Below are 11,391 nucleotides of genomic sequence, written 5' to 3' on the forward strand. Positions count from 1 at the left end.
AATAATGGAAAGGCTCCAGGTCTGGATGGACTGCCAGTGGAATTATATAAGACATTACAGGAATTGTTGTGTCTTCCATTGCTAGAAGTTATGAATGAAGTCATGTTAAAGATGAGGTTACCCAAATCATGGTCGGAAGCATGTATTACACTTGTGCCAAAGGAGGGAGCCGACTCACAACAAATTAAGAACTATAGACCTATCTCTGCTAAATTCAGACTATAAAATCATTGCTTCAATATTGGCGGAAAGACTTAAAAGATACTTAAATAACTTTATTCATCCTGATCAAAATGGATTTCTCCCAAAGAGACAAATTAAAGATAACATGAGAATAATTCTGGACACTTTGGAATATTACGAGGCACATCCTGAAAAACAAGTGGCCTTGATATTTCTAGATACACAGAAAGCCTTTGATAATGTGAATTGGCAATTTATGTTATTACAGTTGGAGCAAATGAGCTTCGGTAAGAAATTTATTCAAGCCATAAAAGCTATATATCATAAACAAACAGCAAAGGTAGTGGTAAATGGGGAACTGACAGATTCTATTGATATAAGGAAAGGAACAAGACAAGGATGCCCACTGTCACCTCTGTTGTTTGTGCTAACATTAGAAGCCCTAAATAGAAATATTAGCGAAGAAAAAAATATAAAAGGAATGAAAATTAAAAAGGAAGAATGCAAACTGTTAAGTAATTAAGCTCCCCGTTAGGAGAGCGAGTGTGCACAGAAGCGTAATGAGAGTGGTATGGACGAACACGCACAAACCAGCACACAGGGACACTGAATAGTATAAAATATAGTAGTTTACTATGTGGAAATATAGAGGTATTCAGAGTTCAGTTTACAGTCCAAGTCATACGCGGTTCAGTCAGTCAGTTATCAAATAGTCAGTTTAGCACACAAAGTAGCTAACAGTAGCAAGACTCAGTAACTCACGAGCAGTATCAAAGAGTATCCACGATCAGCATCTAACAAACAGAGAGCTAACAGTCATTCTGGCTCCCTCTTATGGCTGCTTGAGGTAACAGCAACCCAATCACATCTCTCTATCATTTAAAGTAACAGATACATTTGTTACAATCATGGCTTATATATATTGCCAAGCCAAGCCTAGGATTACATCCCTAACACAAACAACAAGCATTCGCAGATGACCTGGTTTTCATTTTAGAGGATCCATCAAAATTGATAGAAAAAAATAGAGGAATACGGAAAAGTAGCAGGCCTGAAAATAAACAAAGACAAAACAAAGATTTTGACAAAGAATATGTTAGTGAGACAAAAGGAAGAATTGGCGGAAGCTCTGAAGATACAGGTCACGAATAAAGTTAAGTACTTGGGGATATATTTGACAGCAAGATGCAGTACACTTAAAGAGAATAATTATCATAAATTTAAACAACAGATTGTGACAGACCTGGCGAAATGGGAAAACTTACAGTTATCACTAATAGGGAAAATATCAACAATCAAGATGAAGGTATTACCTAGGATTTTATACTTGTTCCAGACAATTCCAATTAGATTAGGGAAAGACTACTTTGATGATTTAAATAAAATAGTATTGAAGTATATTTGGCAGGGAAAGAAAGTCAGAATAAAATTAAAACTGTTGCAAGATGCTAGAACAAGAGGAGGATTTGGCCTGCCAAATTGGGAGTTATACTACCAGGCAACAAGCTTGATGTGGATTAAGGAATGGATAACGCTAAGAAATTCCAGATTATTAACATTAGAAGGACATGATTTGTTGTTGGGATGGCATGCTTTCCTATGTTACAAGGGAACTAAAATACAGGGGTATTTCAGAAGACATTATATGTGTGAGGCTTTGTTATTAAAGCGGGAGAAGATTAAAAGGCATCATTATTTAAAAATGCCAGTCTGGTTATCAACTATTGAAGCTTTTTCATATCCAATAACATATAAAAAGGAACAAACAGATATGGTGAAATATTGAATGCAAAGGGAAACTTAAATCTATGCAAGAACTGGAAGAACAAGGTATAAGGATGAATTGGTTTTCATATGTGCAAATACATTCTAGATACGATAAAGATGTTAAAATAGAAGGCTTTTATGACAAATTGACTGATTTAGATAAAATCCTGATAGGCACTGGTGAAAAGATGATTAAAAAACTATATGGATACTTACTAGAGGTTAAGCTAGAGGAAGAACAAGTTAAAGAAACAATGATTGCTTGTGGGGAAAATTTTGGACATGGGATTGATTTAGAGAAATGGCAAAAATTGTGGTCTCGAAATTATAAAATGACAATGTCAACAGCATATAAAGAAAATTTGTGTAAGATTGAATTGAATTGAATTTATTCAATTTATAGACCGCCCCCTCTCCCCGAAGGGACTCGGGGCGGTGTACGGACAGCAGCTAAAAACCATGTACAAAATAAATAATCTTAAATACCCCTAAAAACAGATTAAATGTTAGGCTGTACAATAATAAAAATTAAAAAGCAACCTAAAAAGCCTACCCCTAAAAATTTAAAATACAGGCTAGAAAGATTAAAGATTAAAGCTACGGTTAGGCCAGGCCAGCTAAGTGGAACAGGTGAGTCTTAAGTTTCTTGCGGAAGGAGCGGAGATCGGTGGTTATTCTGATGTCGGGGGGGAGGTCATTCCAGAGGGTTGGGCCCATCACAGAGAAGGCCCTACTCCTGGGCGTCGCCCGCTGGCACTGCCTAGTGGACGGCACCCGGAGGAGTCCCTCTCTGTGAGAGCGAATCGGCCGCAGGGATGTATGGGGTAGGATGCAATCCCGCAGATACCTAGGTCCTGTGCCATGGAGCGCTTTAAAGATGATAGTCAACACCTTGAAACGCACCCGAAAAGCCACAGGTAGCCAGTGCAGCCCGCGCAGGAGAGGTGTTACATGGGAGTACCTAGTACCTCCCATGATTGCCCGCAGGGCCGCATTCTGGACCAGCTGCAGCCTTCGGGTGCATCGCAAGGGAAGCCCCATGTAGAGAGCATTGCAATAGTCCAGTCGGTACGATTGCAATGCTCTCTACATGGGGCTTCCCTTGAGATGCACCCGAAGGCTGCAGCTGGTCCAGAATGCGCGGGCAATCATGGGAGGTACTATGATTGTTGTTTTACAGGTGGCACTTACCCCCAACGAGAATAGCAAGAATGTTCAAGAATAAATCCGAAAAATGTTGGAAATGTCATCAGATACCAGGTTCATATTACCATATGTGGTGGACATGTGCAGAAGCTAAAAGATACTGGACTAAAATTCACACATGGTTGGAAAAAATGACAGAAAAACATATAGATTTTAAACCAGAGATATTTTTATTGGGGATTTTGCCAGAAATATATAGTAGAAAATTGAAATATTTGATTGTAAATGTGTTAACAGCGGCTAGAATTGTATTTGCAAAAAATTGGAAAAATGAGAAAATACCAACGCAGGAGGAAGTTATTCAGAAAGTAATGGAATGTGCCGAAATGAGCAAATTGACATTTGAAATTGAGAACAAGAAGATAACTAATTTTATAAGATATGGGGCTTATTTTATCAATGGTTAGACAAAAAAATATGGAAATGAAAGATGCTAGAGAATTTTACAATACAAGGATAATGGAACATAATATAAAGATGTACTACTACTATTGGATGGATTTAGAATGATGTAATGAAATGCCATAATATAAATTTATTCAAAATTTAGAATATCTTGCATAAAATGAAGTAATAATAGTTATAGTCAAATAAATAATTAACAATGATAATAATTGTATACATGTATAATAGATTGATAATATGAGATTCTATATAAATTGTAAGTGAAGATTATGGAGAGGATGCACAAAAATTTTGTAACCAATCGATACACTGTATGTAACTGGAAGATGGTGTTATGTTTTATGTTTGTTGTGCTTGTTTATTAAAAATTAAAAGAAAATTCTTTTTAAAAAATCAGCATAAATAGTACAGCTCCATAAAAAGGAGATATATATTTTTTGGTAATCCCTTTTCATTTTCCATCCATCATCACAGGTTTAATATTGTCATCAAGTCCTAGCTATGCATTACACATACAGGGAAACGAAAATAGAATGCTGCATGCAGACTTGACAGAAGAGCCGCTATTTAAAACTGAAATAGCTGTTGTATTGAGGCTAGAGCAATTCTGACAAGTTATCTTCCAGGCATCTTCCTGAAACATTGCAATTGTTATTTCTTGCTGTAAAAATTAACCGTAGTATGCTTGTGAACAATGACATACTTGTCCCTCCAAGAAATCTTTCTGAATTCGTTTGATTGGTACTTACAGTTAGTATTGCATGGATCAACACTAATAGGTATCCCTTTATCCTCAGAAAGGACCTTCAGAAGGGTCGGACCGAGTGAAGAAAGGTGGATCCTACATGTGCCATAAGGTAATGATAAAAAAGCCTTCTATATTATTGGTCTAATGATCGTAATCTGCAGTTTTCTTTAGTGTATCCAGTAAAAGTTAATAAAAAATAAATTGTAAATATTTGAAGACAGGAGCCTATTGGAAGTGGTACGTCAAATAGAAATAACTTGATGAATAAGCAAGCTCTAGTGGGAGTTTATTTGAGTTGAGATAAAATGCCAATTGTCTTCTAATTTTAGCTTGACGGCAATTTAGCTGTCCCGTCTTCTTAAGACAACAATGAGCTTGACAATCTTCTTTTTGCTCCAGCAATCAATCTCTAAAACTGCCAACTTGTGAGTTTTTAGAGTTTTTAAAGAATATCAAAGTGCCTTTTTGAGGCAAAGAAAAACCATTATGGCCATCAAAGGTATAACGAACATTGGGCCAACAAGCTAATCTTCATGGGGAGCTCTAGGGTTGCAGACTGATTTTTCATCTAGTTGTGTGGGCTTTCCATTACTCAGCCCAAGGATTCTAAGATGATTTACAGAATCATTAATATATAAAAAGATACAGGTAGATACTGCAAGATCAGTATAATTGAATGGAAGGTCAGTGGTCCCTGATTTGGGTCATAGCTAACAATATGTTAAAATTTATTTAACCTAAGAGGAAATGAAGAAGACAAACTCTTCTTTTGTTTTCCTATTTGTTATTATTTATTTAGTACTACTCCTCCAATTTTCCCCCACAATACCCCTATGGAATTGGGGGGGGGGGATAGAAAAATGGTGAGTGCTCCAAAATCATTCCAGTGAGTTTCTATGGCTGAGAATCAATTTGGCTCTTCGCATCCCTATTATGTTTAATTACAAACAATTAGAATAATAGGATCTCAGGCAACTGATGTAGAAATTTTTAGAGTTTTGCTAGCCATATTGAATGGGGGTGAAGATCCTTTTAGCAGGGGCTCCGAAATCGAGGCCCCAAAGATACACATTTAGTAGCCACAAGGCTTCCACAAGCATTTTGCTTGTATGCTTGTTGTGTTAGATTTAGAAGGATGTCCACTTATACTCTGGGCAATTTACAAAATTAAAAAGGGGAGAAAGCAAAAAAGAAAACCAAGAATATACATGCTTAGATAAAAATAACCCCCAAATTAGCAAAACAAAACAAAACAAAAACCATGCTATAAGAAATTTGTCAACAAACTGCCTTATTCCAAATCTAGACATAAAACCATGTTTTAAAATCTTGCATGACTCTAATGGGGCGAGAGGCAAATGAATTTCCGGACAATATGTTTAATTGAATGAACCTGAAGTATCTCACTCTGATCTTATTGGATAGGCTGGAATCATGGGAGACAGGCGGTCCCTCAGATAACTAGGCTCTTTGCCACGAAGGGTTTATAGACGACAACCAGCAATTGTTGGTTCCAGAGCGTCTACATGGATAGTCTGGTAGTACATGTTTAGATCAGATCAGATTAACAAAGTTGGAAGGGATCTTTTAGGTCATCGTGTCCAACCCCCCCCCCCCCCCGCTCAAGCAGGAGACCCTACCCCATTTTTGACAAATGGCAGTTTAATCTCTTCTTGAAAGCCTCCAGTGATGAAGCTCCCACAACTTCCGAAGGCAAGCTGTTCCATTGGTTGATTGTTTTCATTGACAGAAAGTTCCTCCTTATTTCTAGGTTGAATCTCTCCTTGGTCAGTTTCCATCCATTATTCCTTATCTGACCTTCAGGTGCTTTTGAAAATAACTTTACCCTCTTCTTTCTGTGGCAGCCCCTGGAACACTGCTATCATGTCTCCACTGGTCTTTCTCTTCACTAGATTAGTCGTGCACAGTTCCTGTAACTGTTCTTCATATGTTTTAGTCTCCAGTCCCCTAATCATCCTGGTTGTTCTCCTCTACACTTTTGTTGTACATGTTATAGTAGTCCAGTTCTGAGATGACGAGGGCATCTGAAGGACCCTCCCCCCCACCAGTCCAGGAAGCAGCACAACTTGACCATAGGATGAACTATATACAAAGGTCACCTTACCACAGCTGCCATCTGTCCCTTTAGCAGTTCCTGCCAAATTGTGATTTTTAAAATGACACAAAGGAAAATGAATCATGAACATGATAAGCAATTATTTTAATTGTATTTAATTACATTAAATTGTTTTTAGTTTAAAATGATACATTTCTTTAAAATACAATTCAAATGTAGTTCAGTCCTGGCTTTGCCTTTTTCTTTGTCTTGCTCATTTCTTGGCTGCAGCCTCACACCTCCCTCAGAGGTCACTCACATCTCCCAGGGTGTACAGAAGGGAAAGAATTGTACTGAAGGAAGTACTTCTTATAGTGTATTTTTCAGCATATGGAAAGTCATGAAAGTGCTGCCTAAAAAGAGAACATCTGGAAAATTGAGGATGAATCCATTTTGAAAATATTGACTCTTAGCAGTCAGTAACTGATTTAAAACAAGACCTAAGCAAATTTTATAAATGGGAAGGTATCCATGTGCCTATGCACTCATTTGGCTAATTCCCAATGCAATGAATGCCAAGGTTTTTTTTAAAAAAATCCTGTGCAAAGCAAAATAACGTTTAATTTATTCTAATTAAAAAGAAAGTACTTTTTCTTCTGTAATGTTTTAAAAAAATCTTATTTAATGAACATTGAAAAATCTTTCTGTGTAACATAGCTGCCATTTTCTTTTGTGACATCAAATATTCTACATGATCTTATTTGGAGGTGAAACTAATATCATACGTTAATTAGCAGATCTGATTAAATTAACAGGATAAAAGTTTTCTGTAGAGATAAGTATTATGGCCCATTTTAGTCTACTGGATAAGTTTTAGTATACAGGATAAGTTTTCTTTATTAAGGCTGCTAAAAATTCCTGCTACTTTCAAACTTGAGAGCATAGTTAAATATAACATAATGTTTATGAAAAATTGTTTCATAAAATCTCTGTCGATCTTGAGTGTATAGACATAATAAAGCTAAATACAAATTGAAGATAGTAAAACTTTCTTATCTTCCATTACAATTATGTGAAGCACTTTTCCTTAAATATAAAAAACGAAAATCGTAATGAATCGTTTCCCTCATTTTTTTAGTTGTATTAAGTTCCTGCAACTTGATTTTTTTGCTATATTATTTTATCAGAAAAGCACAAATGCATACATTTTGTTAGATTTTTTTTAAAAAAACCTGGATTTTGATCATATTCTAATTTATTTTGTATGACACTTTAAGAACAATTGATGAGAGATAAAGTAACTTCTAGATTTAGAGTTATTAAATGCTGGCTTATTTTTGTTATTTTTCCTGCCAGCGAATGCTTATTGTGAAAATAGAATCTGAACCAGTCAAACTGTGACAAAGTATTATTTAAGGAAACATTTATACTGAGAAAATCATGTTGTGCTATACAAATATATGTATTTCATGTTTGCATAAAAATGTTCTGCTTAAGAGAAGCAGGCATCATACAAACCCAATATTCCTTTTTGTCTGAGGTTTCTTATATTTTTGCTAATCCCAAATGTGCAGAGCATTCAAAATTTTCTCTTGAGAATTGAAAAAGAAACCCAAATGTATGATATGCAAAATTATATATATTTAAAGCTATTATTTTCTTTATGTTTATGTGACATAAGACTTATTAAATTATTTTATTAGGAGAAATATCAAGTATAAACATAGGTTTTCTTTATTAAAATGATGTTTAGAAAGATACTATTACACAGAACATATATAAAGATTTTTTTTTGCTGATTGTGCTCATTATTTGTAACTCCACTGTAGTAGAGAAATGTATCATTAAAAAATTAACAAAAATAGCTTATGGTTTATTACTGGCAAATTTCTGGCAAGCCATAACAAAAACCTTAAATTTCTTTGGGGGGAAAATTGCACAAGAAGGTATACTATGTGAAGCTTTAATATTGAACTTGTGAAAATTAAAAAAAAAGTATATTCAGTGTAGGATAGTACAGCACTTTTTAGATAAAATTAAAATATGAATTTTACTATGTAAAGTAGTAAATAATAAGTAATAAAAGTTTAGATTAAAATAGATTGGTGTTTGCTACCACTTTATGTTCCTAGACAATATTCAATCAGATTTTTTTTAACACTGCAAACAGTAGTTCTTTTATTCCCCCACCACCACCACACCACACCAGGAAAAATTCCTGGCAAAACACGTCTGAAAATATACAGCGAGTCCCTATAAAAAACTGCTGTTTAGAGAAGCAGTGGTTCCATGTGATTCATTTAGCCCAATAGCCCCAGGATTATGATTAACATGGAGATTGGAGGCCTTAAGAATAGAGTCAGAATGCATTTTTCTCCATCATTCATTTTTCATCTCAATGTATCACCACAAATATTCCATCTGGCGTAGACACTGTGACACTCCACTGTGACAAGACACTGAAATCACTATGGCAACAAAGATGACCTTATTTTGCCTACAGCTGCAATTCTCGAATGATAAAGTGGTTTCTTTTCTATCATGGAATAAAATTAAAGAGGTGTTAAAAAGTGAGGAGGAAGTTAAAAAAAAATTAACCTGTATCTTCCAACTGGTAAGAATCAAATTATCTTTGGGTGACACTTGTTTCTGTCATGATGGGAAGCACCTGTTTAGTGAAGTCTAGATAGAAAATGACTCCCTTCAATGACTAATAGCCTTCCTGGCAGCTGTTGCATTGCCATCTTGGCAAAGCTGTTATGATATGTTTCATCCATGGGAACTCTTGTGGTAATCCGCTCATTCTCCTTCCTAGTCCTATTGCTATAGATATCGATGTGCAGCCCGAAGCCAAAATACGCCTGACAGCTCAGCTTCCAATCTGGGGTTCCGCTGTGCTGCTGACAGTCTGCCAGACTACTTAAAGTGACAAAGCTTGACAGCCCTGGAGGACAGAGAGAATCTCACCAGGCTTTGCGAAAACGGATGCAGCTCAAAGATTCTACATTTGTCGTGCCAAACTCGAAGACACTAAAAATTCTGAATCTTTCAGCCAGCAGCTTTTGTTTTCTTTGATCCCTGGTTGGTGAAGAACCTAGGTTGCATTTTCATTTAATGTGCGTAACGCGAAATACACTTGATCATTGAGTTGCTTTAAATTTAAGAACTAAATCATATCAGGCATGGTTTTGTTTTTTAATAAAAGGCATTACCATTCAAATGATAGATCAATTTACAGAAGTAATTATCTTATATTTATTTTTTTTAAAAAATGCATCTAGTTAAGATGGAATAGCACACAGTGTTTGTGGGGATAAAAAACATCACAGATTACTCTGATCCAAAGAAATTTCAAAGCTGTTTGCAAGTTATTTATGTTATGTTTATCTTACTTTCTTGTTCCATTGGTTTCAGTGGGTCTTAAATCCAATTCACGCTCTTCAAGATTAATAATTTTGAAAATAAGTCATTATCCGTTTTCTGAAATATACTGATGTAATTTATGCTTGGATTAGTATGATTTATTGTTGCTTTTCCTGAAGATTGTTCTTATTTTTGATAATTATTGATTTCTTCAGCAGCTATCACAGAGAAACATTCCTGACCCAAGCCTTTGAAGATAACTTCCTAGGACCTCCTAGGACCCAGTGCCCAAATTTTGGAGGTCACTGTTTCTTGCCCCTCTCCCCACCAAAAGAGTTCCATGGGGCAAATATTTACAGTAAGTGTTGTGTTCAATGTGCAGCTGCACCCTGTGGGCACTGGAATCTATGTGGGGCAGCAAAAGAGCTCTGTCTTCACGAAAATAAGGTTTTTATTAGATGGTCCCCAGTTTGTCCTTTTAATCAGATTACAGGGCCCAAGCAGTATTGGAACGTGTAGGGAACTCCACTCCTACCAGGAATAATAGAAAATAAACAATGTTTATTTAACATAGAATAAGCCTGTGGGAGGACAGGCTGCCTGCAAAATAGCCAGCATCTGGGCTGTGGTGCCTTGCCCCTTTAAGATCTCTTGCTAAGTAGCCCAGCAATTTGTGGCTATGAAAGCTGAGTAGAAAGGCAGCTAGGTGTGGCAATGTTTTTGACATGAAAGGGACACTGGTTTGTATTTGGGAGATTGCAAAAGTCTGAAGCAGCCTAAGGCAAATAGAAGAGTTATTGTTTGCCAGAAGTAGGAGTCACAAAGAGAAGTAGGGGAAGAACTTGAGTTGTGTAGAATTGGGAAGAGTGGTAGAGTAAACAGTGAACACTAGCTTTTTTGAGTGCTTGTCTGTATGTTGCCTAGAGACCAGTAATGGTTGTGTTGGCTCTCTGAGGTTTTGGAGCCCACTGATTTGGATATATGTAAAAGAACCTGTGACAAATTTCTTGGGGGATAAGATAGTTGTACCAAGTATTAGGAGGCTAGACAGGTATCTAAAAGGGAAGGAAAGGGAAGGAAGGTACCCCATTAAGGACAGCAGTCCTGATGTGCCTGCCTTATACCTGCCATCTTGATTTGACTAGTTCCAAGAGTCTTTTGAGGTTCTGGAGCTAAATCCAGGCCCAATCAGGAAGTACACTCTTCAAGCCTTTGCTTCTCTGAGAAATTCCATTGAACAACCTCTGGGGACAAAGTACCTTCTAACTCCTTGTCACTGAATGCCATCTTGTCTCACATTGGAAGAGGACAATTATTTTAGAATCCTCCCTGGAGCAGGCACCTCATTCTACTACAACAGAAACTTTCACCAAGTGATGTAAGGAAAAATGTATTTTTCCTTAAATGGCACCATTTAACTATATGATTCTGTATGTAAAGAACCTGAGGGTTATAGATGGAAGCAGCTGCCAATATCTTTTCAGGGAATTACTACGACAATCCTGAGATAAATCATCTGTATAATGCAAATATGGAAAATGTGCATAAAGGCATCTCAGGTTATATTTTTTGTACAGTGTTATGACAAAGTATGCTGTTATTTCTTTTCAGCAGACCTTTGCAGAGCTGTGGGAGGTATCTAATAAAACTTTGGAACTCCTTG

General features: G+C 36.3%; 1 protein-coding gene across 1 annotated transcript in view; it reads left to right on the forward strand.

Annotated features, from left to right (window-relative positions):
- The window catches only part of SUMF1 (sulfatase modifying factor 1), an 82,853-nt gene extending 71,462 nt beyond the window's left edge, over positions 1–11,391 (forward strand). Inside the window, exons 8-9 of the mRNA XM_081969603.1 lie at positions 4,359–4,418; positions 9,181–11,391. Coding sequence (XP_081825729.1) covers positions 4,359–4,418; positions 9,181–9,294 — 174 coding nt within the window. The 3' untranslated portion in view covers positions 9,295–11,391. The remainder of the gene's footprint in view (positions 1–4,358; positions 4,419–9,180) is intronic.

Source organism: Natrix helvetica (genome assembly GCF_964273705.1).
Source record: "Natrix helvetica genome assembly, chromosome: 1".
Taxonomy (NCBI): domain Eukaryota; kingdom Metazoa; phylum Chordata; class Lepidosauria; order Squamata; family Natricidae; genus Natrix; species Natrix helvetica.